Source organism: Python bivittatus, unplaced genomic scaffold (assembly GCF_059951505.1).
Source record: "Python bivittatus isolate LINGU-HERP-01145 unplaced genomic scaffold, Pbiv_v1 ctg000570_np1212, whole genome shotgun sequence".
NCBI lineage: Eukaryota > Metazoa > Chordata > Lepidosauria > Squamata > Pythonidae > Python > Python bivittatus.
This window is the reverse complement of record NW_028277097.1, coordinates 17,596,224-17,623,456: the sequence shown is the minus strand read 5'-3', so window position 1 is coordinate 17,623,456 and position 27,233 is coordinate 17,596,224. Positions and strand designations below refer to the sequence as shown.

Here is a 27,233-nt window from a genome sequence, read left to right as displayed (position 1 = left end):
AAACAAATCTCATTATAGTTAGCATTATGTGTAAACCAGCTAATGTGCATACTAGGTGTGCGTGTGCTATAAAAAAAGTTTTCTCCAGTACCAATACAAAGTAAAACACTTTCACACAGTTGGGTTAAGTTCTACATAACAAAATAATCAGAACAGAGTTTCTGTGGTTTGCAAGATTTTATTTGCCATGTGGTTTGTACACAACGCTGCCAGCAGTCAACCAGATGCCCATCATGGTGAGGACTATGTCCATAAGAGCTAGCATGGAACCTTAAATTCTCAATGAGATCTGTACATTCAACTCACACATTTTAAGTCTCTGGAAAAATGGAGCCCAAGCATTACCAGCAGTCAGTGACAGAGGTAGCCTGGTGCACAGAACTTTTTAAAAGTTTATGCTTCAAATGTAGACAGAAAAGTTGTGACAATTTCCTTCAACTTGGCTTCTGTTTGCTCAGAGATCTTCCCTTCAGTCCTGTCAAAATAAAAGATTAAATAAATTTCAACTCTCACCCCAAACAAACTGGAATAGTGGCCTTCTTCAGCCCCTTTCCCATCCCGATATATACCATACTCTGCAACACACTTAAAAACTCAAGCCTTTTAATCATTGTCAGGGGAAAAACCTCGTTAAACATGGGAGACAGACACACCAGAATATAAGTCACTTCAAAGTTCTAAAACCTTTATTAAATGTTAGTTCAATAAGCAAGTAAAATTCAACCAATAGCATACAAGGTACTTACTTAGATTCACATTGCAATGAGGACCAGCATGAGCAAGCTGTCAGGTAAGACAGCTTGGCCAAGTGGCCCCGACCCCCTAGTTGCAATCCCTTTTATCCTCAAAAACCGCAGACCACAGACATGACTCCCAGGATTTGCAACTGAATCTAACGTCCTTGGTGCTAATTTTACCATACTTCCCTGTTCCATTCATTCTTGACACGTCTTTTCCCATCAACAGTTTGCTTAGTTTTGCAAGTTTACTTATTTCCTGTTATTGCCATAAAAACCATTAGCAAGCAACCTTGGCTGTTATCACATGTAATCAGAATCAGCATTAAGACATAGTAATGGCTACTAATAAAAATGTTTCCTCTCACATCAAGACCATAAATGAGAGGGCGGAGCTGGCGTCGCGGCGATACGGCGGGCGATCCTGGGCTCCCAGGATGGCAGCCAATATCTCCTCCCCCGGACGGTCCCGATGGACCTAAGCCGTCCCGTAGAGATGGCGATCGCAAAGGGCACGTCCCGCGGATCTCAGGGACGCCGCAAGTCCCAGATTGATCCGGGGAGAAGCTCTTGAAGCCGGCGGAGGAGAGCCAGCCAAAATGGCTGCGAAAGCCGGGGCAGCTCCAAAGGAAGAAGGAAGAGAAGGGTGTCAACTGGGTGAGATGGACTTTTACTATTTAACTATTCTTAGAGAACACCTTAAGTAACTTAAAGAGATTTTTAAAAGTGAAGAAAAGTGGATTAAGCGGCGAGATCGAGCCTTATAAAAAAAGGGGGGAATTTTTTTTTTCTTTTCAACTTTCCCTTTTTAGTGGATTTGGCAAGATGTTTTTCTCTTAAAAAAAATATATTTTTAACTGGATTGGCTTTTTCTTTTTAATACTCAATAACTTTTTATTTTAAGCCTTTTTTTTGACTAAGATTTCTTTATTGTTGTAAGAAATTTATACTTTTTGATTTTGAAATGGGGAAAGTGGAGTTAAGAGAAAGTAAATGAAAGAAAGTTGCACTGCCATCTAGAGGCTCGACATAGTGCTTTTTTTCTTCTATTGTGACGCATGCTCAAGGACCCTGTGCTTTCTAAAAAGATAGTGGGATGTGCATGTTTATACAGGTGCCATCCGTAACTATAAACAAGAAAGTGGAGTTGAAAGCGATTTTGAAAATATCAAGATGGAAAGTTTGAGCTAGTCACAAGAGCCCTGATTAGTGGCAGTAGCTCTTCTTTCTGCTAGAAGCTCTGCTTTGCTCTCTACTCCCCCCTCAGTTGGAATTTATTTTAAAGAGACTTAGTCTTTTCCCTCCTCTTCTTTTTTTTTTCTCCTCTTGCTTTTTTTTTTTTTTCCTTATTTTTGGCAAGAACAAAGATAAAGAATCCTTTGATTCAATGAAGGTTTATCAAGATAATAAATTATACGAGAAACACAATGCAGAAAAAGATCTCTAAACTATTGAAGATGACTATAAAAAACTGGAAGAAGAGCTGCAGAAATTTCCGCAAAAAAAGAAAAGAAAAAAAGATACTAAAGCTAAAATGGACTTAATTAAACATAAAACGGGATCAATGGAAAAGGAAGAAATAGTACAAGAAATCAGAAACATTAAATAGAATTATTGTGGTTAATTAACTGATAAATGAAGAGGGACAGACTTGTTCTTGGCACTGAGGGTGAGAAAAAGATTATACAAGATTATAATGGAAAATCGTACTAAAAGAATGCACAAAAAGAAGAAGCAAAACAATATTGAAAGAAACTACTTCAGATGTTTAAAGAAAAACGAGGGGAATACAACGATGGAACTGACAGAAGCTTCAAAAAGCAGAATGTTTGAAAGGACATTTATTATTGCTTTCTCTTATCCAATAATATAGAAAAAGGAATAAACAGCTAGATACTTTGGGATATTGAATGAAAAGGGTGAACTCAAAATTATGCAAGCGCTGGAATAAAGTATAAATCTGAGATATATAGTTAAAAATTGTATTTGATTTTAAAGAGATTAGACATTTACATATGGTTGAATATAGTAACATATAGATTTTAAACTAGAGATAATTTTTGTTGAAACATGTAGTGAAGAATCTGGTTAGAACTGTAACCCGGTTAGAACTGTAACTGATATTGTAACTGATACTGGTTAGAACTGTAACTTTTAAGAATTGGAAAAATTAAAAATTACTTATGCAGGAGGAAGTTATTGAAAATTATGAAATGTGCAGAGATGAGTTAAACTGAGATTTGAAATTAGAGTAAGAAGATAAGTAACTTGTTTTTATTAATGATTGGATGAGAAAATATAGTAATGTAATGGATTAGGAAACTTTATAATAGAAATTTGATATTAATTATTATATACATACACATATAATCGATAGATGGAAATGTATTACTAATCCTATTGAAAGTTAAAATTTCTTGTAATAAATGATTTTATAGATTAGCTATGAATGATTAATAATTGTTAATTGATAAGTATACAAGTATATTTTGAATAGATGATATGAGAATTTAAGATTATGAAAGGGGCACCAACGAGTTGGTAACTGGTTGACACACGCTATAAAATGGAAGATGCTCTTTTTTTATGCCTTTTTATGGTTTTGTTTGTCCATGTATGTTTTGTGTTTGTTGTAAAAATAAAAAATTTTATAAAAAAAAAAAAAAAAGACCATAAATGAATGAATTTGGTGGGAAGCAGGCATTGACTTTTCACTCCCTTTTTAACCCTTTTGGAATCCATGCTGTGTTTACCTGATCGTGGAGAGCAGGGCCTGGTGGTTGCTCAGAACATGAGCAAGGAAAGCACGCTCAAATTTGGTGATCTTGCTAGGCTCCAACTTGTCCAGATGGCCTCTTACCCCAGCATAGATAACAGCAACTTGTTCCTCAATCGCCATGGGAACTAAAAGAGTGAACATCAAAGTCCATGGCAGGTCACTTGACCCCAAAGCAGCAAGATTACATCTTTAAATATGATTGGACATAAGAGGTGATACATGATAGTCACAAAAGTGATGCAAGGGAATATCCAAGATCCCAAGTAAGTGATCAAGCTGCCATTCAAAACTAAATTCACCCAAAACTTCCATAATTGGGGGGGGGGGGGCGCTCTAGAAATGCCAAGCTGCTTTTCCCCTCCAGCAAACTTAACCAAGTCAGTTAAAGACATAATGACTACATTCATCAAACCAAGCTAAGCTTTGGTCATGCTGGTCATGTTAACCTCAGTTTTTGTGGCTGAGCATTTTGTCAAACCAGGAAACCAGAAGCTGTCCCTTGTTTGTAATTGCAGAAACCCATGGTGCTTAAATCACAACGATTTGGGATCAAACAACAGGCTAAGCCAGAGATAATGGTAGAGAATCGCACAGGAAGGATAAGGATTGCATCGTCAGAGAAATGCCCTGTGCTTGCTTGCTTCCACACTTTCTGTTCTGAAGCATTAAAAAAAAAAGCCAGCAATGATTACCAGAATTCTGAACGGCAACTAGGCACGGGTGCAAAAGGACTCTTACCGTATTGTCCCTGTTTAAGCAGCTCGGTTAAACGGACACCGCGATTGAGCAGCTGCTGAGTCGCAGCATCCAGATCGGACCCAAACTGGGCAAAAGCAGCTACTTCACGGTACTGGGCTAACTCGAGCTTCATGGTTCCGGCCACCTACACAATGCAATGATGCACTTAGCGGGTTTCAGACAAGACCTCCCAAGTATTGCGTGTGGGAAGTTTTAATGGCTGCAACTGCCTCCTGGATTGCTAGCTGACCCAAGAAAATTCAGTTTTTAATCTCCTGATCAGCTTCTTCCAGTCAACTGCCTTCACTTAACTTAAAGCCTGACGCTCTTGTTTTGGGGTGATGACAAAAACGTTCAGCATGTTACATCCTCCTTGCTCAAACTATTCTTCAAGTCTGCCTAGAAGCATCCATTTATACTTCAGTGAAACCAACTGCTGCTACAAGTTGCATTGCCTGAACTGTAATTCTGTTAGAATGTGGATTGTTCTCTTACTTTTGCTTCACTTCTTTTATTGAGAACCCTTACTGGAAGTATAAAAGGCTAACACAAAATTATGTTTGCTGATTCTGGGCTCCACAATCTTTTTATACTACCCCAATCATAAGACTCCGGGCCACCCCAACCCATGTGTTACAACCCAAACACATTAAGTGGGTTTAGTTTTATTGTTTACCGTGATTATTTCACATGTACCTGCTTCATGGCCCTTGTCTGAGCAGCAGAACCGACACGAGACACAGACAAACCAACGTTAATGGCTGGGCGGATACCTTTGTAAAACAGTTCTGTTTCCAGGAAGATCTGCCAGAAAGAGATTGCCCCAATTATAGCCAAACTGAACAAGTGATTTATCAGACCCACCACACATACCTCCTAGTTTATGGACTGTAGGCAACTGTATAATAGTTTATAAAGTAATCTCTAGATTAGACTCCAAGCTTGTACAAAATAGCGGGAACGTGCATGCAGTAAAATTGGTCTTCGGATGCTCTTGTGGCATGATGGTCAAAATATACCAGAACTAACCACTATCGTCCTTACCATTACAGGGGATGCTACATACGGCGCTAAGCTAGTTTGTATCTTCCCTATATGGGGAAGATCTGATTGACCAAAGCTATGATGGGTTAAACCATTGGCTGTTTAACATATTTATGGGTAACTGCAATGATACAATTACTGATTGCAACAATGGCGGAGATACGTTGATTTGAGTTGCGAGTATACGTGTTCATTTATATACAGAAGATGTGCTGTTGGCTAAGAATCAGGATGAAGAGCAGTGAATGTTAGATTGTAGCAACAGTAGTAATTTTATTTATCATACGCTCATAACTAACAGGCATAGAATAAAAATACTGGACATTACAGTCAGATGTTTTTTGTTTTTTGTCCCTTTGACTCAGCGTTGACCGGTAGCAACTATCTGGACAAGTCCCTGCAGTTTTCTTGGCAAGATTTCAGAAGCGGTTTGCCACTGCTTGCTTCCTAGAGCTGAGAGACACTGACTGGCCCAGAGTCACCCAGTTGGCTTTGTACCTAAGGTGGGGCCTGAATTCACAAGTGTCCCGTTTTCTAGCCTGGTGCCTTCACCACTGCACCAAATTGACTCCACACAGTCAGTTACAACATCATAATATAAAATGAAGAGGCTCTAAAAGTCTCATAATATATATTGCTGTATATTGCTATAAACACCTATGCATTCAAATTACCAGCTAAGAATAAAAGAAAACTTAACAGAGGCCCATAGAAGAATGGATATTGAGTATGATCTGGACATTAATGTATGAGGGACCAAGGTAATTATGACTGGCACAGGAAATAAAGTGAACAACTGCAACCTGTAAGTTGCCGAAATCTAAAGCAGACGGATAAAGTTGGGCAACTTGGTATGTTTATTAAAGATGGGAAAAAGGATGGAAACATTTTAAGAAAAGTAGTGGATAATATGTGGTCTGTTGTGAGGAATGAATGTTTGTCAAAGGAAGAGAAAATGGCTGTGTTTTAAGAGCTTTTGTACCCTTCATTATGTGGAAGAAAGAACTGGATACATCAGAAGACACATGCAAGTTGAACTCAGAATGGATAACTTTAAGAAGTGTTTGTGGCAAAAACAAGAAATGGGGTCATGAACGAACAGCACTGAATGAATGCAGTTGACACACAGAAGGGAACTACCCATATGCAAGATGCTGAGGGTTTGGCCAGAGAGAGACAGAACAAGGCTTGAATCACAAATCTATAAAAGAAGAACAAACAGGTAGAGTGGAAGCCCAAGAAAGTTGGACAGAGCTGTTGAGTGAGAACAGTGAGAAAAGTGAGAAACGTAAAGAACAAGAGTCAATAGACGAAACAGTATGTGGACATGATGGAACAAGGTCGGTTGGTAAGGACAGAAAGATATGGAGAGAGATAGTGCATGCTGTTGGCATAAACCAGATTTAACCATATTTCCTTTTAAAAATAAATCATGTCTTTAATTTCTTTGACTTACTATTCCTTACTCTCTTACTGTGCTTTGCATAATGCTACCTACTCCAAAGGAGAAATAGCACACGTTTTAAAAATAACATCACTGGGCCCAATCACTCCTCCTGCAGATTCTTGTTTCCTTTTGGGATCTTACCTGCCCATCGGTGATAGAGATCACGTTAGTTGGAATGTAGGCCGACACATCTCCAGCTTGGGTCTCAATGACCGGGAGAGCAGTCAGGGAGCCACCTCCAAACGCATCATTCATCTTGGCTGCTCTTTCCAGGAGACGAGAGTGGAGATAGAACACGTCGCCTGGGTACGCCTCACGGCCAGGGGGACGACGCAGCAAGAGAGACATCTGACGGTAGGCAACCGCCTGTTGATCGAAGAGCAAAGGTGCTGTATCTCTCGGTGAGGTTTGGCTCCCTGTCCCCCTAATTCAGAGGCCAACCCCACGTTCTAACCTGCTTAGACAAGTCATCGTAGATGATCAAAGCATGTTTGCCGTTGTCTCTGAAGTATTCACCCATTGAACAACCAGAATAAGGAGCCAAGTACTGGAGAGGGGCAGCATCTGAGGCCGTGGCAGAAACCACAATAGTGTACTTCATGGCATCTGGAAGAGGGAGTTCTTAGTCAATGAAGATGGAAGCAACTTAGCTGAGAAGGAAGTTCCTACATTTTCCCAAACTTCTTTATTTGATTTCCTCACAAGTCCTTTTTGGAACTAAGTGGGAGGGTCCAAAGATATGCAGTATTTCTTTCATATGCACTCAGCAATGTTTGATTCTGTACCACATGAGTCTCTTACAATTTGCTATGCACGTGTGGGAGATCAAGGCTATCAGGAGAGAGGGGGTGCATTCCAGGAGGGGAAAAGAGACGAGACAATAGAGTCCGCAGGGGGAGCGTGGGAAGCGAAAGAGATTCAGGATAGCCACTCCCTAGAATCTCCCAGGGTACATCCACTTGTTGCAGTAGTATAGAATTAGAGTGGCAAGTTTCTGTCTATAAGGTGTAAACAAATAAAGGAACTGAACTTAACTGGGCTGTTTCACCACTGTTCTTGGGCTGGGCCTGACAGCATGTTCCTTTAATAAGCTTGGCATGCTGTTAGCATGTTTGCATTATATAATTCAGGAAAGCCCACTGCATTTGTGATAGCCACAGAATTGTGGGATACACTTTCTCCTTCACGTTCTTATTCATGTTCACTGAAAATTATGCAAGACGGGAAGCTATCTTGCATCTACAGGGAGGTATAATTATATATGCCTTTTTGGGGGGAGGTAAATTTGAGTCAGTCTTGATTCCCAGCAACTACAAAAACAATTCCACGCAATTTTCTTGGCCACACTTTCTGAAGTAGCTTGCCAGTGCCATAACATTATCTCATCTACATGAACTAAGTCTTAGAAGATCCATCCTGATAGAAAGTGATCTTTTTTTACAGAGATACTTTGAGGAGTAACGTTAAGGGCAAATAAACATGTCTTTTATATTTCTTTTAAGAAAAACTCAGACATCAATAGTAGGGCTGCTTTGGGCTGCATATTTCAGCAAACACAACGTTCTGGGTGAATTAAATGTCAGTACCTGCATCAGTAAGCCTCTTCACCAGCTGAGCAACAGTAGATCTCTTCTGACCAATTGCAACATAGATACAGTACAGTTTCTTCTTCTCATCGGTTCCATCATTAAATCTTTTCTGGTTAATTATAGTATCAATAGCGATTGAAGTTTTGCTGCAAATTGAGTAGATAACTGTCAACATCTTATTGCCCCAAATTAACTCAGTGATCTACAAGTTCTGTTCTGAGAAAAACTGGGGATTTTTCAATGGAACGATGATAATCACAAACAGTTTTCCCTGCTATTAATTTCATATTACAACATGGATGTTGTTGGGTCAAATGCCTGCAGGTAATCCCCATGTAAAGAAGATTCCAGCTTTCCCAGTGGCTGAGAATTCACCATAGCAAGGATCACCTGGGGAATGCAAGGAACGCTCTTATTTCTTACCCAGTCTGCCTGTCTCCAATGATCAACTCACGCTGCCCACGGCCAATTGGTACCAGGCTGTCTACTGCCTTGATTCCAGTTTGCATGGGCTCACGGACAGAGATCCTCGGGATGATTCCAGGAGCCTTCAGGCCAACCCTCCTGCGGGTTTTGGAAGTGATAGGACCCTTTAAAGCAAGGCAACAGAGTCATATTTTCACATCATCTCCTCACCAACAGCCACATGTGTAACAGCAATCTGGTTTCCACACCCACCTTCCCATCGATGGCATTCCCCAGGGCATCAACCACACGCCCCAGCAGCTCCTCTCCAACGGGGACATCCACAATAGCACCTGTTCTCTTCACAATGTCTCCTTCTTTAATCAGTCTGTCATTACCAAATACTACCACACCCACATTGTCAGGCTCCAAGTTCAGAGACATACCCTAAGAAGAGAAAAAAACCATTTAGCAATAAAAAGAGATCCAGTGGGACATTTCAGACAAGCATAATTCATACAAATAACAGAAGCAGCCTATTACATTGCAAAATATGAGAGTGCTCCCGTGAGGACGTAGTTCCCCAAATATACTCTGTACATGTTGTCTAATGCATGCCTGAAAATATTAACAGTGAGCAATTAGGGATAACAACACCAAAGGCCACCTTCAGATGTTTAAGGGGCACCGCACCTCCTTGATGCATTGTTTTAAACAGCATTTCCATTACTAATACTTCAGAATATCCTTTCACACAATAATATAATGGGTACAGAAAAGTCAAGCCATTACAATTAAGTTTTATCACGGAAGTATGGATGCAAAGAGACTTACCTTCAACCCAGATGAGAATTCCACCATTTCTTCTGCTTGAACATTTTTCAGGCCGTACACACGGGCAATGCCATCACCAATGGAAAGCACACGGCCAGTTTCCTGTAGCTCGGCAGTGGTGTCAGCCCCCAGAATACGTTCCTCAAGAATAGAAGATACTTCAGCAGTGCCTGGAAGAGTATAAACCAATCTGATGTGCAATGCAGAGGCTCTTATTAAAAGATTAAAAAAAAAAAAAGTGGTCATTTTTAATAGTCCTGGTTTGAATCTCATGTTTTATCATTCAAGCAACCAGCAGTGGCAACAAGGATAGACAGAGCTCTGACAATGTATTTATGTATTTGACTCACTTTAAGAAAAGAAACTACTGAAAGCAAACTCAAAGATGTGAATGAGCTGGAAAATTTTCCATTGCCGACAAATTTGGTAATATAAGAATTGCATAAAGTTTGCTTTTCAAGCAATTGTTCTAAAAAACTGGGAACTGGAGATCTCACTCCATCACATCAAATAACAGTTTCAATACATGTGCAGATTATGGCTACTAAAATGAATATGCTAATTGAAATCATTCTTATTTACACAGAAAAACATTCCAATTCAGACTTTTCAAGACAGCTGACTTCTCTGTACAAAATACCCAAGTAGAGAATCAAACTAAATGTGGGCAAGCTGAATAGAGTACTTAAGCTAATAAATACTTCATTAGCTTTATATCTTAATTCTATATAGCTCACATGTATCAATAGTACTCAGGATGTATTATTTTTGCACTGGTCAGCTTTAAGAACTGAACTACAGTTCTATTCAAAGAAAAAATTCAAAAAAAGCAAGCTTAGCTAAATTCTAGCAAACTATGGGATGGTGAACAACTAGGTAGTGACCACAGCATAGCAAATTCTGCTTTATTGTGGTCATCTCAAAATAGTTTCGCTTCATTCCTGCTGGGATATGAATCAAAGTAGCAGCTAGACTCTGCAACATGGCTAGGATATAAAAGCAAAACATCAAATAACTAAAAAGCTGTAAGAGGAACACCATAATTAATTTAGAGATAACAGCCAAGAGTATTTAATTATCAAAGCTGCAGACTTTGTCTCACCAGTTTTCTGCAGAGTTGTTCTGGAGGCATGGAGGTTCCTTGTTGCTACAAATGATGTACCCAAAGCATTCCGTGACACCTAAGACAAAGAAAAACATCGGGTCTCCTGTCTGAAACTTAAGAAATCTTATTTTTCCTGCAGGATTTTGAGTTACAAGACTTTAGCTTAGCATTGCTTGACCATAACTCCTTACTGCAAAACAGATTATTTGTAATAGAAAATTGCATAGCAAGCATTACTTGCTCCATCTTCCCACAAAGCTGTTTATTTAGGTATTATTAACCAGGAATACATTAAATAGACCTGTATACTACTACAAAAATAATTGGAAAAGAGAGCTCCCTAGCACACACACAAACACCACTCGCCAACTCTTTAAAGCAGCTGTGTCTTTTATGGGGATCATCTGATTGCAACTGCCACAGATCCCAGGAAGAAATGAGGTGGTTTTAAAGAGTGGCAGATAGCTAGGGTTTCTCTCCAAAGCCCTCTCTAGGAATCAGATCAGAAGGTCTGAAGAGGTGAAAGTTGTAAGAAATAATATAAAACCCATTTAATAGCATCTCCTGTTTCTGCAAAACCTTAGGACCTAAGCCTTAAGATGAATGATTTCAAAATGCTGCTCACTCACATTCCTCATCCTGCACAAGCTTATTCATAACCCTCATTCTCTGCATTAATCTGCAGAAAAATGTCATTAATGTCCAAACAGGAATCTTAACGGTGCTTATGTTTAAAATCTAAAGTGTGCCTGTGCAGTTTTTGCAGTGCTACCCCACAGGAGCTTGCATTAAAAATGTATTCCAAATATTTGCTGCTTCAACAATTTCAGAAGTAATGTGTTGTTAGAGACTAACTATCAACCCAATATACTATGTATTGTACTAGACAATAGTGACTGGACAAAACAAGGACAGATGCACAGACTTTAAAGTCATGACACACCTGAAGGAATGCAGTAAATTTATTTATTTATTAAAGCCCTGCGAGAACTGACTAAATTGTAGCAGCATGGTCACAGCTGCAAATATTAGTTAAGGTTGCACAGAAGGCTGCACTGAATACAGAACAGGCTTAGAATTCTCTTCAGTAAAGATTTAAGCCAATACTTTTTGTTCCCCAACATCAGATTCCGAGACAAAAGGAGCAAATTCTAACCACTGCAGACTGATCTTTCAGGGCAAACTGCAAGAGAACAAGCCTGCAATGCAGAGCTGCCCTGAGTCTAAGCAAGAGTAAAATCCTTAACAATAAGTTAGAAAAAAATGGATTATGAGCGATGCATAAACGATGAATGGCAACAGGGGGTTCTTTTGCTAGACAGCCTTCAAGGTCATAAATGCCCCAGGCGGTGGTGGTGATCCTGCTGCAAGCCCCGACTGACAGCCTCCTCCATCCAGCTGCCCTGGGGCACACCTCCCATCAGCCCCGGCCGGCGCCCTCGCAGAGATCAGAGCCACGGGGGCTGCACTCCCAGTGAGGGAGAGAGCCCCGGGGGAGGCAAGTCCCGACCGATGATGGCCTTCCTGTCAGCCACGTCTCCAGCTCCAAAGCCCGCCCAAACCCACCCCGGGAAAGGCAGCAGGAGAGGCTATCGCGGGCTACTTTCCGCTGGGAGGGGGCTATCCACGGTTTAAATGGCCTCCGGACTCGCTTCTCGCTTCCCCCACCGCCCCCTAAGGCGGGAGCGGCCTGCCCTTCCCTGACCGGGGGGCGGCTGCAGGGGGCCCTAGGAGCGGGGTGACCTTGCCGGGGTCACCGCCAGGCCAAGAGAGGGGTTCCGGCGCGCCGCGAGGCCGAGAAGCAGCGAGGCCCGCAGGGAAGGGACGGGAGAGGAGGCTGGAGCAGCCCCAGGAGGCAGCGGAGGGCGCCGCCGCGTCAATGTCACCGCCAGGCCGGAGCCCAAGATGGCGGCGGCAGCAACACCGGCCCTTCTCGCCCCCTCGCTCACCAAGCCGGCCTGTCTGGGCAGGGCCCGGGCCAGCGCAGCAGCTACGCGCACGGACAGCATCGCTGGGGCGAGCCGGGCGGAGGAAGAGACGGCGCGGCTTCTCACTCTCGCTGTCCCCGCGGCTGCCTCCGGCTCGCACCTAGGCAGAAAGCAAAATGGCCGCCGCTCCGCCCCCGGGGGCGGGAGTTGCCGCAGACCACGCCCCTTTCGAAGGTCACCTCGGCGACGACCCGGAAACGTTTCTATGACCTTTCACGTTGCTTGACCTCAGTTTAGTGCTAGCGAAGGCGCCTTCCCTTAATCATTTACTATCCGTTCGCGCCCTTTTGTTTCTGGGAGGGGGAACGGGGGGCCTTTTTAAAAATTTTAACGCATAGTCGCTTTTTTATATAATAACGTTCCCCTTAAAATGCCGCGGTCCGAGATAGCGGGAAAAGGATAGGCCGCGCGGATCCGAAGCGCGGTCACCGGGAGGGGGCGTGACCCGAACGACGTATGCGCGGAGGGGCGTGTCAGGCATCGTGACCACGCCCCTGACACGAGGAAATGGACGGAGAGGAGCACGTGGCTCTCCTGTCAACTGCGGTGATCTGCTTTCGCTGCAGCGCTGTTGCCTGATAAGAAGAGTGCCTCTGAGCACGCGCAGAGAGCGGCTCCTCCGTCGTTGCGTTATGAGCCAGTTTTTTGCTCCAAAAATGAACGACTTCTCTGGTCTTTCCGTCAAACTTAATGCTATAATGACTTTATTTAGAATATAGTCTGGGCATCCATGTGGCCTACCCGGGACCCTTTTGGAGCCCCCAGAATGCCCTTCCCAATGGAGGCAATTGTTTCAGCCCTTTTTTCCAGCTTTGGGTTGATGTCATCTGATTACATGCCATCAAGTCGGTGTCGACGCTTATCGACCACATGTGGGAGCATTAAAGGGGAGAATCCTGGGGGGTGCCTTCAATCACCGCATCGCCACCCTGCCCCTGGGCAAAACCTTCTCAAATTACAGGTCTTGCAGCACCCACTTTTGTTGGGTGGCTTTCAGTATGCCAGGGAAAGCCAGGTGTCATACAGCGCTTGTACACACTGGTCATAAACCATGGTTAACAAGCAATGTCACAACACAGCTATGGCTAAGTGAATCATTTGTTTGGCCCAGTTTCCACATTAATATGATACAATACACTGACTGAACCATAAATGAACTTCATGAGCTAGTTTCTATGTAACCCAAAATGCTAAATATGGCTAGTTTATGATTTGGTGTCTGATTATTCAAGCCATAATCTCCTCCTACCAGGATGCATCAGTGAGGTTTTGATTTGTCTACTGATTTTCATTTGTAAATCATGGCTTAGCATGTTGTACAAGCAGAAACTTACTGTAAAGATTCAGAAGCTGCACTGGGAACACAGACCACCATTTTTTTTTCTTTTTTAACATCTACATGAGGGGAATGTAGAGATGACCTTGGAGAAGGACTGTGGCCACAGTTATTAAAACTTGATTTAAGCCTGGGACAGGAAAAAAAAAATTGGAATAAAAGAGAGGGAGAGAAAACACTGTCAGGCTTTCCAGATTCTGTTGCTACAGCCTACCTCAGTAAAGTGGAATTCTTGTGGAGCCTGACCTGGCCTACTTCAAAGGCCTGTCAAAACCCCAGATCAGCATCCCTGGTATAAATTTGCGTTGTTGAGGGAAGTTAAAGTCAGAGAGAAACCAAGAAGGGATCCCTGGAGGACTTCTCCAAAACACAGCGTAGCATGCTAGCAAAATGTAACTCCATCAGGGGCGGTGAAAGGCCTCCACCTGGTTCAAAGTGATTTGGAGCAATAATACCACCCAGCTATACAGCTGCATGCCAGCACATCTGCCCTGACCAGAAGAGTGGGCTAGCCCAGGGTTCCTCAACCTTGGCGACTTTAAGATGGGTGGACTTCAACTCCCAGAATTCCCCAGCCAGCTGGGGAATTCTGGGAGTTGAAGTCCACCCATCTTAAAGTCGCCAAGGTTGAGGAACCCTGGCTAGACAACTCTCGGATCTTCCCAGGTCTAAAATCCAGCATCTCTCTGACATGGCCTCTTTGACAGGCAGCTCGCTTGCCCTTTCCCCGAAGAAGCGTCCTTAGCTCTTCTGTTCCGCGTCAGACCAATCCCCCCGCCCTTGAACTAAAGCTGCAAGAGGATTCTCCCTCTCCCTTTACTTTCCCTTGCAGGGGTTAACTGAGGCGGGCAGCCCGGCCGCCGGCCTACAACTCCCAAGAGCCACCGCTTCCGATGAGGTCATTGGTCGGAGACCGAGAAGGGGAGCGCGAAGTTTGCAAGGCGAGCGAAGCGAACGAGAATGGAGGAGAAGCTGAGGAGGGTGAGCGGGGCCGGGGCCGTCCGGGGGCTGTTTCCAAGAAATCAAATGCTGCGGTGTTCAGAGGGATTCTCCTGGAAGGGCAGGTCCCCCCGGGCTCTGTTTCCTGTCTGGGCTAATTCTTCCCAGCTTAAAGCCCATAGCTGGGCGGATAGGCCTACAGCTCCAATAGGACCATCACAATATTTAGCAAATAATCTCCTGCGAGGCTGGGGGCTTTGTGGGGATCTGGAGGACTGGTCTTTGCAACAGGAGCGATCTCGGTGTCCTCTTCCTCTTTCTTTCTAAAATGCAGCTACTGACCTTTTGAAATGTATTCGAAAGCGGGGAGCAGAACTAACCCGGGTTGTGGAGGGGGGGAGAAAAACTGTTCCTCTTTTGTTGCGGTAACAGGTCTCTTCGTGGCTGAAGAACAGTCTCGGGGACCAGCCGATCCCTCCCTACGAAGCGGACGCACGGACGGTGGATATTTTGTACGAGCTGGCAGAACGCAGCGAGTCCAGAGATGGAGATGTCAGCTTGTTAATTGAAGACATGAAGCAGAAAGCGGCAGAGTACGAGTCAGACGGTGAGATGAGGCGCAAAGATGCAAGCGCTGCTTCTGCGTCAGCCTCGGGCCAAGCATGTTTAGGCAGCAAGGTTTCCTTAAAACGCGTGCTGTCTTATATTTGCCTCCCCAGGCCTCTTCCTGCAGGAACTTTTAATGGAGAGTCTGCATCTTTCCCTCAACAGCCTGTCTAAAGCCAGTACGAGCTACCTGAATAACCTGGTGGATATTGCCTTGGCTCTGGAAACAAAGGACACTTCTCTTGCAAGGTGGTGTAGCTCTCCTCAGAAGACGCTTCTGAACGCTCGAGTGCCAGCTTTGAGTGAGGAGTTACAGCCACCTCATGATTATTGTTTTTACGGAGAGAGAGGTTAGATAGGGAAAATTTAAACAGAGCTGCGTTCCTTTATTTATTTTATTTATTATCTATTTATTTAAATAGATATGCTCTGCAGGACAGTTTCCTAGACTGGTTTGCAAACGCGTAAAAATCTACAGTTCCAATTTTGAACCTTTGTAGAGATTTAAATAACTGCTGTAGGATCTGGTACAGAATTTCTTTCTTTCTTTCAGTTTAGAGGCTGCCAGACTCATTTGGAGTCTGGGTGGCTTGTACTTTAAAAAATAAAAATAGAGGAAAAGAATCATGTCCGATTTTATTACCATAATTTTGGAGTACATATTAGTCTTTAAAATGTTTCTTGCTAACTGTATGAATGAGTTGAAGAGATTATCCAATTTTGCAAGAAATTCCAAATTCCCCTCAGCACATTAGTAGTGACCAGTTGCTAAATACCTATTGCAGTTCTCAGTATAAAAAACAAATCCTGATTATCCAGGCCTTTTGTCTTTAGTTTTATTCCTGCCATAAACGACTTGACTTCCCATCTGTATGCGGCAGAATCCAAAAACAAAGATCTAGAACTCGAGTTGAACAACCTGAGGAGAAAACTCACATCAGCACTTGTGCTGGAAAAACGCCTTCAGGAGTAAGCATTTTTGTGTCCTTTCCTTTCCTTTCCTTTCCTTTCCTTTCCTTTCCTTTCCTTTCCTTTCCTTTCCTTTCCTTTCCTTTCCTTTCCTTTCCTTTCCCTTTCCCTTTCCCTTACCTTACCTTCCCTTACCTTACCTTTCCCCTTTATGCTCCCAAAGGCTTTTGCACATGGTTGTAGAGAGTTTCAGTTAGCCAACTTGCTTGAATTACGGTATTTTTTAAAATAATGGCCTGAATCTGTCATAGTTAAATTGTATTTTGTCTCTTTTTATTCCAAAATATATGCCAAGAATGCATCCTGGGTTCTAGTGATTCAGGTGGCATTGCAGAACCAGACAAAGGAAACTATCAGTTCAGAAAATAGATGGAGGATACTGATTTTGAATGCACCCAGCCCTAACATGTTTTAGCAAGTGGATGCTGTTTAGGTAGAGTTGTATTCTTCAGAAGTACCTTGTTTACATTGGAAACCACTTCAAATATGACCTATCACCCCTATTTGGTCTTTCCGTTGTATTTGGAAGTACATTGATTTATTAACATTACATGTACTCTATGGTTTCTTTTTATACAATGCTTTTGTAAGACTCTTTGATTCCTTTTTTTAACTGAAGCAGCATAAAACCACTTGTAAATCATTGTGTGTGTGTACCTTCGAATCAATGTTGATTCCTGGGGACTGCCTGGACAAGTTCCTGCAGTTTTCCTGGCAAGGTTTTTCAGAAGAGGTTTGCTCTTCCTTCCTTCTAGGGCTGAGAGAGAGGGACTGGCCCAAGGTCACCCAGCTGGCTTTGTGCCTAAGGCGGGACTAGAACTCATGGTCTCCCAGTTTCTAGCCTGATGCCTTAAACACTACATCAAACTGGCTCTCTGTAAATCAATAAATGATGAATAAAATACTGCTTCCTTTTCATGTAGGAGCAGCCATGCCAAAGTCTGGTCCTTATTGCATTTATAAACTATGTTGAGTTTTACTGCTTCCATTTGACAGGGAAGGGAAAATTTGTCCTTACTTTGTAGCAAGAACTTCTAATGGATTGCTCACATTCTCTCTCCATTCTGAAAATGTGAGCCTTGAGGGGAAACTAGGTCTAGTCCACGCTAGAGATTATCTTCTCACATGTTTAAAACATGGTCTGTATTGCAGATTGTTGTATTGGGCTCTGGAAGATTTGGTATCTGGGAAGAAAATATTCACTATAGTCCTATACCTTTGGTCTTTTGCTAGTACTTACCTTGTACAGGCCCTTGTTTGCCAAATTAGAGATTTGACTGAACTGGTATTTGGGGGTGGGTGGGTGTTTATTTGTTTAATTTACAAGATTTATATACTATTCTTTCTGATACCAACTCTGAGTGGTTTACCTACCCTATTTTTGTAAATAAGGTTAAAATTGTACAAGATCTATAATAAACAATACACACCCAATTTAGCACTAGAGATAAATACAATAACTTTAATTCAATTTATTCCCCTCTCCCCAAAATTATAACATCATGACATTTCTACCTCTAAGGCTTGCAGAAAAAGCAAGTGTTGATGTTCTTTCTAAGGTCCAGGGTGGGAGAGGCCCCCTGGATCTCACAGAGAAAACTGCTCTAAAGAAGGGTGGGGGGAGAATATTGGCTCCAAAAATTTAGTAGTCAAAGAGGAACCCTTCCTCTTCCAGGAAGTTGAACAGTAGAGATCGTTGCAGGACAGGCATTGTGGTGCTTTTGAGCAGAGACCTGGTTCTGGTAGTAGGAAGACTGCAACTTGTAAGAGTGTTGTCTTACACAACCAAACTGGTGTTTGTGAAGCTTTTGCACTATTTCATAATACACAGGACCCATCTGCCTGTGGTTTGCTAAGACTTTGTCACAGAAAAGATTTCACTTTGTAGTGACGTTATGAAAACAGAAGATCTTCTGATAGTGGAAAGAGCAAAAGCCGATAGCCGGACCCAGAATATGAAGTTCCTAAAGGAAAAATCAGAAGATATCAAATTCAGAATCAAGTCCGCTGAGGTAAGCTGAAGAAAATTTCTAAGTTTTCTGAGGAATGAAATTGATATTTTTTTGGACTTATTTGCTGTCTTTAAAAAGTATCGTTTAAGTTTCCTGCAGGTCCCAATCCCACAATCTGAAATTGTGTAGGGAACAACTGTTTAGAGGGGAACAGAAAAGAGGAGAAATTGAAAAACAAATAGTACGGCTCGCTTGGATTTTGAAGAAAAAAGCACAAAACTGTGAGGTTTCAGTAATACGACTTTTTAGGCTCTACTAGTTTAGACTTCACTTGCTGACAGGTTCCTCTGCATAGGAACATCATTATGTTGGGAAGAACATGCCGTTCCTTTCAAAAGGTTAGTCTCAATTCCTGCTGTCTGTATGGATGGATCCAGGTTTTTTTGGCAGTTAGATAAAAATGGTGATCTCCTGGGCAAATATCAACCAGCTCTGATTCTGTTCAGCTTTCAAACTAAGACACGGTTGGCTTTTGCTCAGCCTCTTCTCTGGAAGAATGATAATTTGTTCTGATTTGTGTAACGCATAATGTCATCATATTGTTTCTTTGGTTTTGATTTAGTGTTTGGACATTCTGATTTGTAAGCCACTAATCATAGCTTAGTCTGGTGTGCATCCAGGTAATTGTGATTTATTAATAAACCAGGATTGATCAAACCATGGCTTAGTGTGAAGTATGAAGCTAGGCTCTGAACTCTTATTTGTATTTTGTAACTGGAGAGCAAGCTAGAACTTCAGCACAGATTGGAAGCTAGTACAACTTATGTTTAGGGGAAAATTATTCTGAATCTCTGGAGGATTTGTCATTAATAACTCTCTACTTGTTGTAGCTTAGCATAAGCCCCTGAGCAAGATGGTACTGTGCTTGGTTTTTATGTTTTCTAACAGAAGGATCTCAACCTTATGTCTTGGAGCACCCTTCTGCTTTTATTTACTGTACCTGCTTTTTTTTAAAGATAAATTTCTAACACTCGTGTTGGCAGAAGGCAGGTTTTGAAACTGGAGTATCTCATTGGCTTCCTTCTACTAAGAGAAAGTAGCAACAATGCAGATGGGAGCAGAGAGCTTTAGGGAAGTTGACTTTGTGCTTCTCAGAAATATTACTGCCTGGGCCAGAAAGGGGGATCTGTGATAGGATCCATCCATCTTCCCATCTCTCTCCTCTTCTTTCTCCCTACCTGCCTAATTCTGCAGAGGAAATACTTCCCACACAGTCATAATTAAATGATAGGATTGGTGAGATGTGATGAAGGCCACCAAATTGGACAGAAGAATTTAAGGGGAAGTGATGGAGATTAGGCTGAACTATTAATGCCTACTGGTCACAAAAACTTAGGTAATCTTCCCCTATTTGACTAAGGAGGGAAACAGGCTCATGGATGAGATAGGAGAAGAGTGAGGCCCAGCTAGCACAGGAGGGATTTTGGCGCATGCAGATATAATGCATGATGTCTGTGGCTGTGTCACATCTGGGTTCTTTAGTCAAGTTCTAAGCGCAGAGGAGTAGAGACAATTGTTGAGCATTCCACAATTCAGACACACACACACACACATTCAGGAGCGTCAGAGAAGGATAACCAAGTGTAGAGCAAGGATTTCAGTTGCAGATCATAGTGAAAGTGAACAGGTAGCTGACTTTATAAATCTTGACAAGCTGGGCATCTCCCGCCAGGTGCAGTTGAGCCATCAGCTGGGCAGTTCCGCTCTCAGTCTCTGGAGAACTGGAGGGAACAAGTCTGGGTTCTAGCAATTCTGCAGCTTCAGCTCTTTCTTGGTAGGTGGCTGTGATGGCCCAGGCTCCCAAGGGACCCAATCCTGAAGAGGCATCCTCACCTTTCCTCCTCCGAGGCCTCTTTGGGGCCCATCTTGACATCAGGGCTCTTTTACGTCTATGACCGCTTCTTTGATTTGATTGAAAGTAACTTCATACGGCAGACTTTTTCTCTGCTTTTTCCAGTTCTGTGAGAAATGGTGAAGTGGGCTTTTACATCTCTCTACACTTTTTGTATGAGTAATTCTGTGTCTTTACTGCCTGTTTTCCCCCCTCATCTGTCTCTTCTCTCCCTGCAGGAACAGCTTTCTGCCAGCGGGCTGGATGCTTCCCTGACGCATGAGTCACTAGTGACTCTGTCAGAGGTGGGTGTTATGCCACAGATGTTGGCGACGTTTTAGTATGATATGGACTGGCTGGTATTTAACCTGGGCAGCTGGAGGAAATGACATTCAGCAACATGAACTCTGGATCTGGGTGTGCTGAGATGAAGCTCCAAATGCTTCTCTAAAGCTTTCAGAATTCTAGAGGTAATGGGTCTTAGGTCCAGACTTCTGCAGTGAAATGAGATGCTGTGAGAGGGAAAAGAATGTGATGGAGAAGCTAAAAGAAAAGCCAAACAGAATGCGAAGGTTTGTATTTTGCAACAGGAAGTGGTAGAGGGACAGAATGAAAGAGGGATAGCAGTTGCTCAGCTCTTTTAGGAAAAAGTAGGACTTTGGAGAGGCTTCTAATGGTGCCGTTCTGGCAGAAGGTTGCATGTGAGAGCCATGGCTGAGTCTTCCGGAACATAGACAGGGGCTGGGCTGTGTCAGCACCAAACCTTTCTGCGTGGAGGCTCAGAGCCCATAATTAGGCTGTGCCCAGATTACACAAAGAGGAGAATCAACCTGGGACCTGTGCAAGTTGTTTCAAAAATCCCAAGAGTTCCTGTGCATTGGAGTACATCTATGGGGCATCAGGTTGAGGAAAGCTGTTCAGCTATCTCATTTAATTTCTCCATCTTTCTCATCTCCTGCCTTGGTTGGTTCTGCAGTTTTCGTTCAGACCAGGAACACCATGGCAAAGGATTTGGGAAGGTGAGAGTAAATCTAAAGTAAATTGGCAATAGATAGAAATAAGTATATGTCACTGTTGTTTACTTAAGCAGTCTTGAAATACAGGAAGGGATGTCACAGGGCAGGGGATGTGGGTTTATTCTCCAAGCAGTAGAGAGAAAGACAAGAACCAGTGGGTGGAAGTTTTACAGAGGTTCAAACTTGAAATAAGGAGGAATGTCCTGGTTGTGAGAGCTATTAAGCAGTGGAACAGCTTGCCTCCTAAAGTCATGGCTGCTCCATCACTGGAGTTCAAGAAAAGATTAGAAGGTTAGACTACAAGACCTCCAAGGTTCCTTCCACCCTTATGATTCAGCTACCCGGAGTCAACCACTCCATAAATTTGGGTTACAACTGAACCATTACTATATTACAAAATTCTCAACCTGACCTACAAATAACCGAACATATTCTTTCCACAGAAACTGGCAGAGTTGAAAAAGCAGGCAGTTCCTTTAAAGAAGAAACTGGAGTCTTACCTGGACCTTACCCCGGTGATTCTCTTCCTTCTCCCCCATTCCCCATCATCTTGGGCTTGTCCTTTGTGGACAGGTGTACCGCACCCATCTTGTGGTCGGTAGAGAGTGAGGTGTGAAGGGAAAGGAGATGGTGATGGACTAAGGGAACTGGGTTTAAGGAGAGTGGGAATACAGAAGCAGAAAATGGAGGGATTGCTGTGTTTTTGGTTGGAAAGGCATGGCTGTATTATGAATGCTGGCACAGGCTTAGTGCACATGCCAGGGTGTCTGCAGAGCCCAGTCAAAAAAGCCAACATCAAAAACAGATGGAACTTCAATTACACCAGTGCGGCCACCATCTTGACTTTTTTGACTACATCCTGCAGACACCCCTGGCGTATGAGGCCCCTGATATTTGTGTTGCAACAGTTTTTTAAAAAATACCCTCCTGGTGCTCTATTTCTGAAAACCCACAGCTCCATCATGGCATGACCAAGGCAGGCCTTATCTTGAGACCCTGGCAATCCAATTCAGCCCAGGGAAGAGAAGATGGAAGTGGAGGTCCACAAGGATAAAATATGGATTTTAGGTTGCTGGTGCGTTCTTGCATGGCTTTGGGTAGAGGGCAAGGACCACAGAGCCGTGCCAAAAGTTTCACAAAGGAAGCCGGCTTCGAAGGGAGATGGAGGGGAGAGGCGTTCTAAAGATGACAGTTGGGTTGTTGCAGGCCTGGGGACGTTAAGCGAGCAGGGTAGGACGTCTGAGGAAGTAGGAGGCTTTTGGATGCCCACCACACTTGATTCAAGACCGTAGTTTTCCTTTGGGCTTGTCCTTTGTGGATAGGTGGTATAGTTCCGCTACAGCAATATTTCTCAACCTTGGCAACTTTAAGATGCATGGACTTCGACTCCCAGAATTCCCCAGCATGCATTGGCTGGGGAATTCTGGGAGTCGAACTCCACGCATCTTAAAGTCGCCACGGTTGAGAAACACTGTGCTAGAGTGCTAGGTATTGAAGCAATGCAGTTTGGAGCTCTCTTTTTGAAAAAAAGAGTATGTGGGAGGGACACCCTAAACCATGGCCTGCCTGATGTTGCAAAGTCTGAAGGGAACCCTGTGTGTGGCTCTACAACTGTGGCTTCTTGTTCTTTTCAGAGCCCTTCGCTTGCTCGAGTGAAGATTGAAGAAGCAAAGAGGGAGCTGGTGGGTCTTTCCCTTGGCATCGATCTGAACTGATCCTCAGGGCTAATGTGGGTGCTAATTTCAGTCTAGCATAAGGATACGCAGGAGAAGGGCAGGGCTACTGCATCGATGGGGTCAGGCATGTTTAGCCCCAAGTCACTTTGAGAAATTCCAAAATCCATGAGGGAGCAGAGCCCGATTCTGCAGGTTGTGGCAATGAATCCTTCACCTTTTCCTGTTTAGTTGCTTCTGTACTCTTTCAGTCAAAGCCTTCTGACATAGAAGTAACACAACTGCTGAATTCAACCGAGTCCACCTTTTTCCTTTTATCCCTGCAGCATAATGGGATTACAGGTAATCCTCACTTAGCAACCACAATTGTGACCAGCAACTTTGTTGCTAAGTGGAAAATCACATGACTGTGATGGACGTATGTCACTTCCCGTTCAGTTGTTAAGCAAGTCACCATGGTCATTAAGCATAACACCACATGACCACGACTTGTGATTTTACTGCCAGCTTCTCCATTAACTCTGTTGGAAGCCGGTTGGGAAGCACCTAAATGGCGATCATGTAACCGTAGGATACGGCGACAGTCGTAAATGCAAGGATTGGTCGCAAAGTTTTTTTTTACACTGTCGAAACCTCAGATGGTTGTTAAATGAGGCAGTCGGTAAGCACGGACTACCTGTACATTAGATCAGAGGTATTTGCAAGAACCAAAGCCACAGGTCCAAACCAGAAGGGAGATGTTAAATAATTTGGACATGGAAGGAAAACAGGCAGATGCTTTGAAAATAAGCCTTTGGTAGTCAAAATGAGTAGGCACTTGCATGCCCTGCAGACGTTCAGAAAAAACACACAGGGAGAGCTTGCCCTTCCAGTCTGCAAGGGGAAAGAATGATGGTAATTTTATTTCTGGGATATCAAAACAAGGAAGTCTTGGGGATGCTGATTTCCAGATGAGCTAGAAAGTTCCAAGGGGGAAAAGGAGAAAAATCTTTGACAACTGAGAGAGGGTTGCTATTTGCATATGAGGTGAAACCATCCTGTTTTAATAGCCAGGTTCACATAAAGCTAAACTGGCTTCTAAACCACTACTGCATGAAGCCGTGCTGTAATGTGGTTGGATTTTGGCTTAACTGAACCTGCAATTCTAAAATTTATTTGTTTGAAAACTGTTTGTCTGGGCACCCGTCTTAGAGCACAACTCTGGGTGGCTCACATCCACAATAAAACTAAAAAAACCATAAACACAGAAACTAAAAACCTGGTGCCTCCATCTTTCTCCCATGATGCTCCAGCAGCCATCCACAGGCTCCCCTCACTCTACCTCAGTGCCTGAGTGAAGAGCCAAGTCTTGATGGCCTTCTAGAAGGCTGGAGGGGTGGGGGCCTGCCGGATTGCTGGGGGAAAGTATTCCATAAGGTAGGGGCAGCCACGGAAAAGGCACATTTCTGAGGTCCCACCTGATGGCAATATTTTATGGTTTAGATCAGGGGTGGGTATTCTGTGGCCTACATGCTGCTTCCCAGCCCCATTTTTGCAGCCCCCATGCATCTCCAGACTGCATCACAATGAAGATGCTTTCTTCCTGCATTCCTCAGGAGCAGAACTTCTTCCCACCTCCCTCCAAAAAAAGATAGTACAGGTAGTCCTCATTTAGCGACCACACTTGGGACCGGCAATTTGATTGTTAAGCAAATCAGCCAAGTGAAACTGCAACTGTGTTTACAATCTGACTTCAGCTTTCCTTTGCTTTACAGACCTGCAAAGGATTGGTTGCAAAGTTGCTTTTTCATCACCGTTGTAACTGCGAATGGTCACTGTGAGAGGCAGTCGCTAAACGAGGTCTACTTGTAGAGGCCTTGACTGCAAGGAGGTTGCCTATTCCTGGTTGTTAGTGTTATGTGTAAACCCCATGTGAACAAGGCATCATTAAAACATATTGGTTGTTTTCATTTTCATATCCATGTTTCCAACATTTTACACATCTATTTGCATTTCAGTTCATAGCAAGTATTCTCTATTTTGCAGAAATAGCTTCTTTCCTTTAATGCAAATAATCTCATGAATGCCTTCTTCCCCTTTCCAGGAAGCACTCGAGGCTGAGTTCTCAACAAAGGTGGATATGACAGCACTTTCAGTAACTTTACCTACCAAACGACCATTTGTGTAATCACTCTGATGTATGAAGAAAGGGAACCATTGTGGATGTTGTGAAAGCTGGTTTATCTCTTCCCTTAACAGAACATACCCTATTGTATATAAATTCATTTTTCTCCTGGGAATAAGTTATTCAGTCTTTCTGAATAAAATTTTTAACATAAGCATTTGTACGAGCAATTGAGTTAGGCCATTGCCCTCAACATTGTGTGTCTATTAAATGTTGTTATATCTAACTCGTTCGCAGAAGAATAACTATACATACCTCATTACTGACAATAAAGTGTAATGTTGGAATTAATCATAATAAAAACATTGAAGGGAGGGGAATAGTCTGGAAAAGTCTAGAATAAACAGAGCATCTTCCACACATATAACCATATTGCATGAAAATCTTCCTTGTTCTTTACTCAACTCTTCCTACCACAGTTGAGGTCATTGCTGCAGATAGATAGATAGATAGATAGATAGATAGATAGATAGATAGATAGATAGATAGAGTTCTTGCAGGTGATCCTTTTAGCTAGCTCCCATACTGAACAATTCAAAATCCTTGATCTTGACAGATTCCAAATGCTAGATGTGGCCAAGAAGAATGTAGGGATCTTTAAGACATGGTGATCAATCCAGAACCTATCAGGTAATGCTGTATTGAAGTTCCTGAATTAAAGATCTCATGGCATGACAATGCCCACTGCTGTTCATGGAACTCTCAGAAGTCAGAGATTAATGTTTTTGTTCTACACATAGTCCTCATTTAGCGACTGCCTCTTACAGCAACCGTTCAGTTACAGTGGTGATGAAAAAGTCACTTTCCGATCAATCCTCGCATTTATGACCTTTGCAGGTCTGTAAAAGCAAAGGAAAGCTGAAGTCAGATCATAAGCACAGTTGTGGTTTCACTTAGCAACTGCTTCACTTAATGACTGAGTTGCTGGTCCCCATTGTGGTCCCTAAACAAGGACTACCCATATTGAGTTTATTTTAAGATCATCAGAAACTGATTTCATGATCTTTGAAATAACCCTCCACTGGTTGATCAGGTCAGGATATTATAAAGTTGATTGGAGAGCTTGCATTAAAACTAATGTCAGTTTCTGTAAGTTCCTTCAACGAGACAACTGGCTTAGGTGCCCCAACTCCAGAACTTCCCAGTATGTAAATTCAGAAGTAGGGATGATAGCTGGACCAGCAGCAAAACCTGGACTTGAGTGAATCCCAGCGATTAACATTATGAAAGGGTCAGTTGACGGAAGCTGCCACTGCCCAGATGGACCGTGTATCTTGATCCACTTGATGACCCTCTGATGGTGTAGCCTTCCAGGTGAGATTCATGGTTGTCACTTTTAAGCCCTGAATTGGGCTGTTTTACATGCTTATCTTGTTGGCTGTCTGGAGCTTGTGGGAACAGGCTGCAACCTCAACAAAAAATCCAAAGGGCAGGAAGCAGGGAGGTCCAAAAAGTCAAGATGGCGGACCCAATCTTGCAACACAAGTTAAAAAGCGCCAGGGCTCCAATTGCACGGCTGGGGCCACCATCTTGACTTTTTGGACCCCCTGTTAGGAAGAGATTCTCAAGCAAGATTTTTCTTCTCCTGTAGATTTTGGGAGCTCCTTCTCCCACCTGGTGCTGTTCAGGTGTCTTAAACTGCAAAAGGAAGAGCCGATTAAAGCTGGCCAGTATCCTGTGGTGGTCCTGCACGCAAGATTTCTCTCCACCCAGTGGTTTACTCCATTTTGCTTTTTGCAAAGTCAGGGTGGTCGCGGGCTGATTTGGGGTTTACTAGCTGTGTTCACCCCCTTCATGGATCACTGCCTTGTCGTGGCGAAGGGGCTTGCGTAACTCAGTGAAGCCATGAGCTATACCGTGCAGGGCCACCCAAGACGGACAGGTCATGACAGAGAGTTCTGACAAAATGTGGTCCACTGGAGAAGGAAATGGCAACCCACTCCAGTATCCTTGCCAAGAAAACCCCATGGACAATGTTAAAAGGCTAAAAGATATGACGCCGGAAGATGAGCCCCTCAGGT

The 27,233-nt window shown here is 43.1% G+C and overlaps 2 protein-coding genes across 3 annotated transcripts; one reads left to right on the top strand and one right to left on the bottom strand.

Annotated features, from left to right (window-relative positions):
* Nucleotides 1-158: 158 nt before the first annotated feature.
* On the bottom strand, nucleotides 159-12,788 carry ATP5F1A (ATP synthase F1 subunit alpha). Its single transcript, XM_088152718.1, has 12 exons — nucleotides 12,628-12,788; nucleotides 10,676-10,754; nucleotides 9,574-9,743; nucleotides 9,013-9,186; nucleotides 8,758-8,924; nucleotides 8,332-8,480; nucleotides 7,200-7,351; nucleotides 6,887-7,111; nucleotides 4,951-5,058; nucleotides 4,255-4,399; nucleotides 3,491-3,641; nucleotides 159-475 (listed from the first exon to the last, which is right to left on the bottom strand). The coding sequence occupies exons 1-12, from the start codon at nucleotides 12,685-12,687 to the stop codon at nucleotides 394-396; spliced, it is 1,662 nt and encodes a 553-aa protein (XP_088008844.1). The 5' UTR covers nucleotides 12,688-12,788; the 3' UTR covers nucleotides 159-393.
* A 2,041-nt stretch (nucleotides 12,789-14,829) lies between these two features.
* HAUS1 (HAUS augmin like complex subunit 1) lies at nucleotides 14,830-25,701 on the top strand. 2 transcript variants are annotated; one of them, XM_025176939.2, is made up of 9 exons: nucleotides 14,830-14,983; nucleotides 15,374-15,548; nucleotides 15,661-15,796; nucleotides 16,382-16,516; nucleotides 18,405-18,528; nucleotides 20,599-20,664; nucleotides 21,819-21,890; nucleotides 23,010-23,104; nucleotides 25,132-25,701. In XM_025176939.2, exons 1-8 carry the CDS (start codon nucleotides 14,963-14,965, stop codon nucleotides 23,088-23,090), a joined length of 810 nt encoding a protein of 269 aa, XP_025032707.1. In that variant the 5' UTR covers nucleotides 14,830-14,962; the 3' UTR covers nucleotides 23,091-23,104; nucleotides 25,132-25,701. The 2 variants fall into 2 exon arrangements, with proteins under 2 accessions (XP_025032707.1, XP_007444288.1); XM_007444226.4 differs by having other exon boundaries at nucleotides 23,010-23,057; nucleotides 25,132-25,696.
* Nucleotides 25,702-27,233: the final 1,532 nt, after the last annotated feature.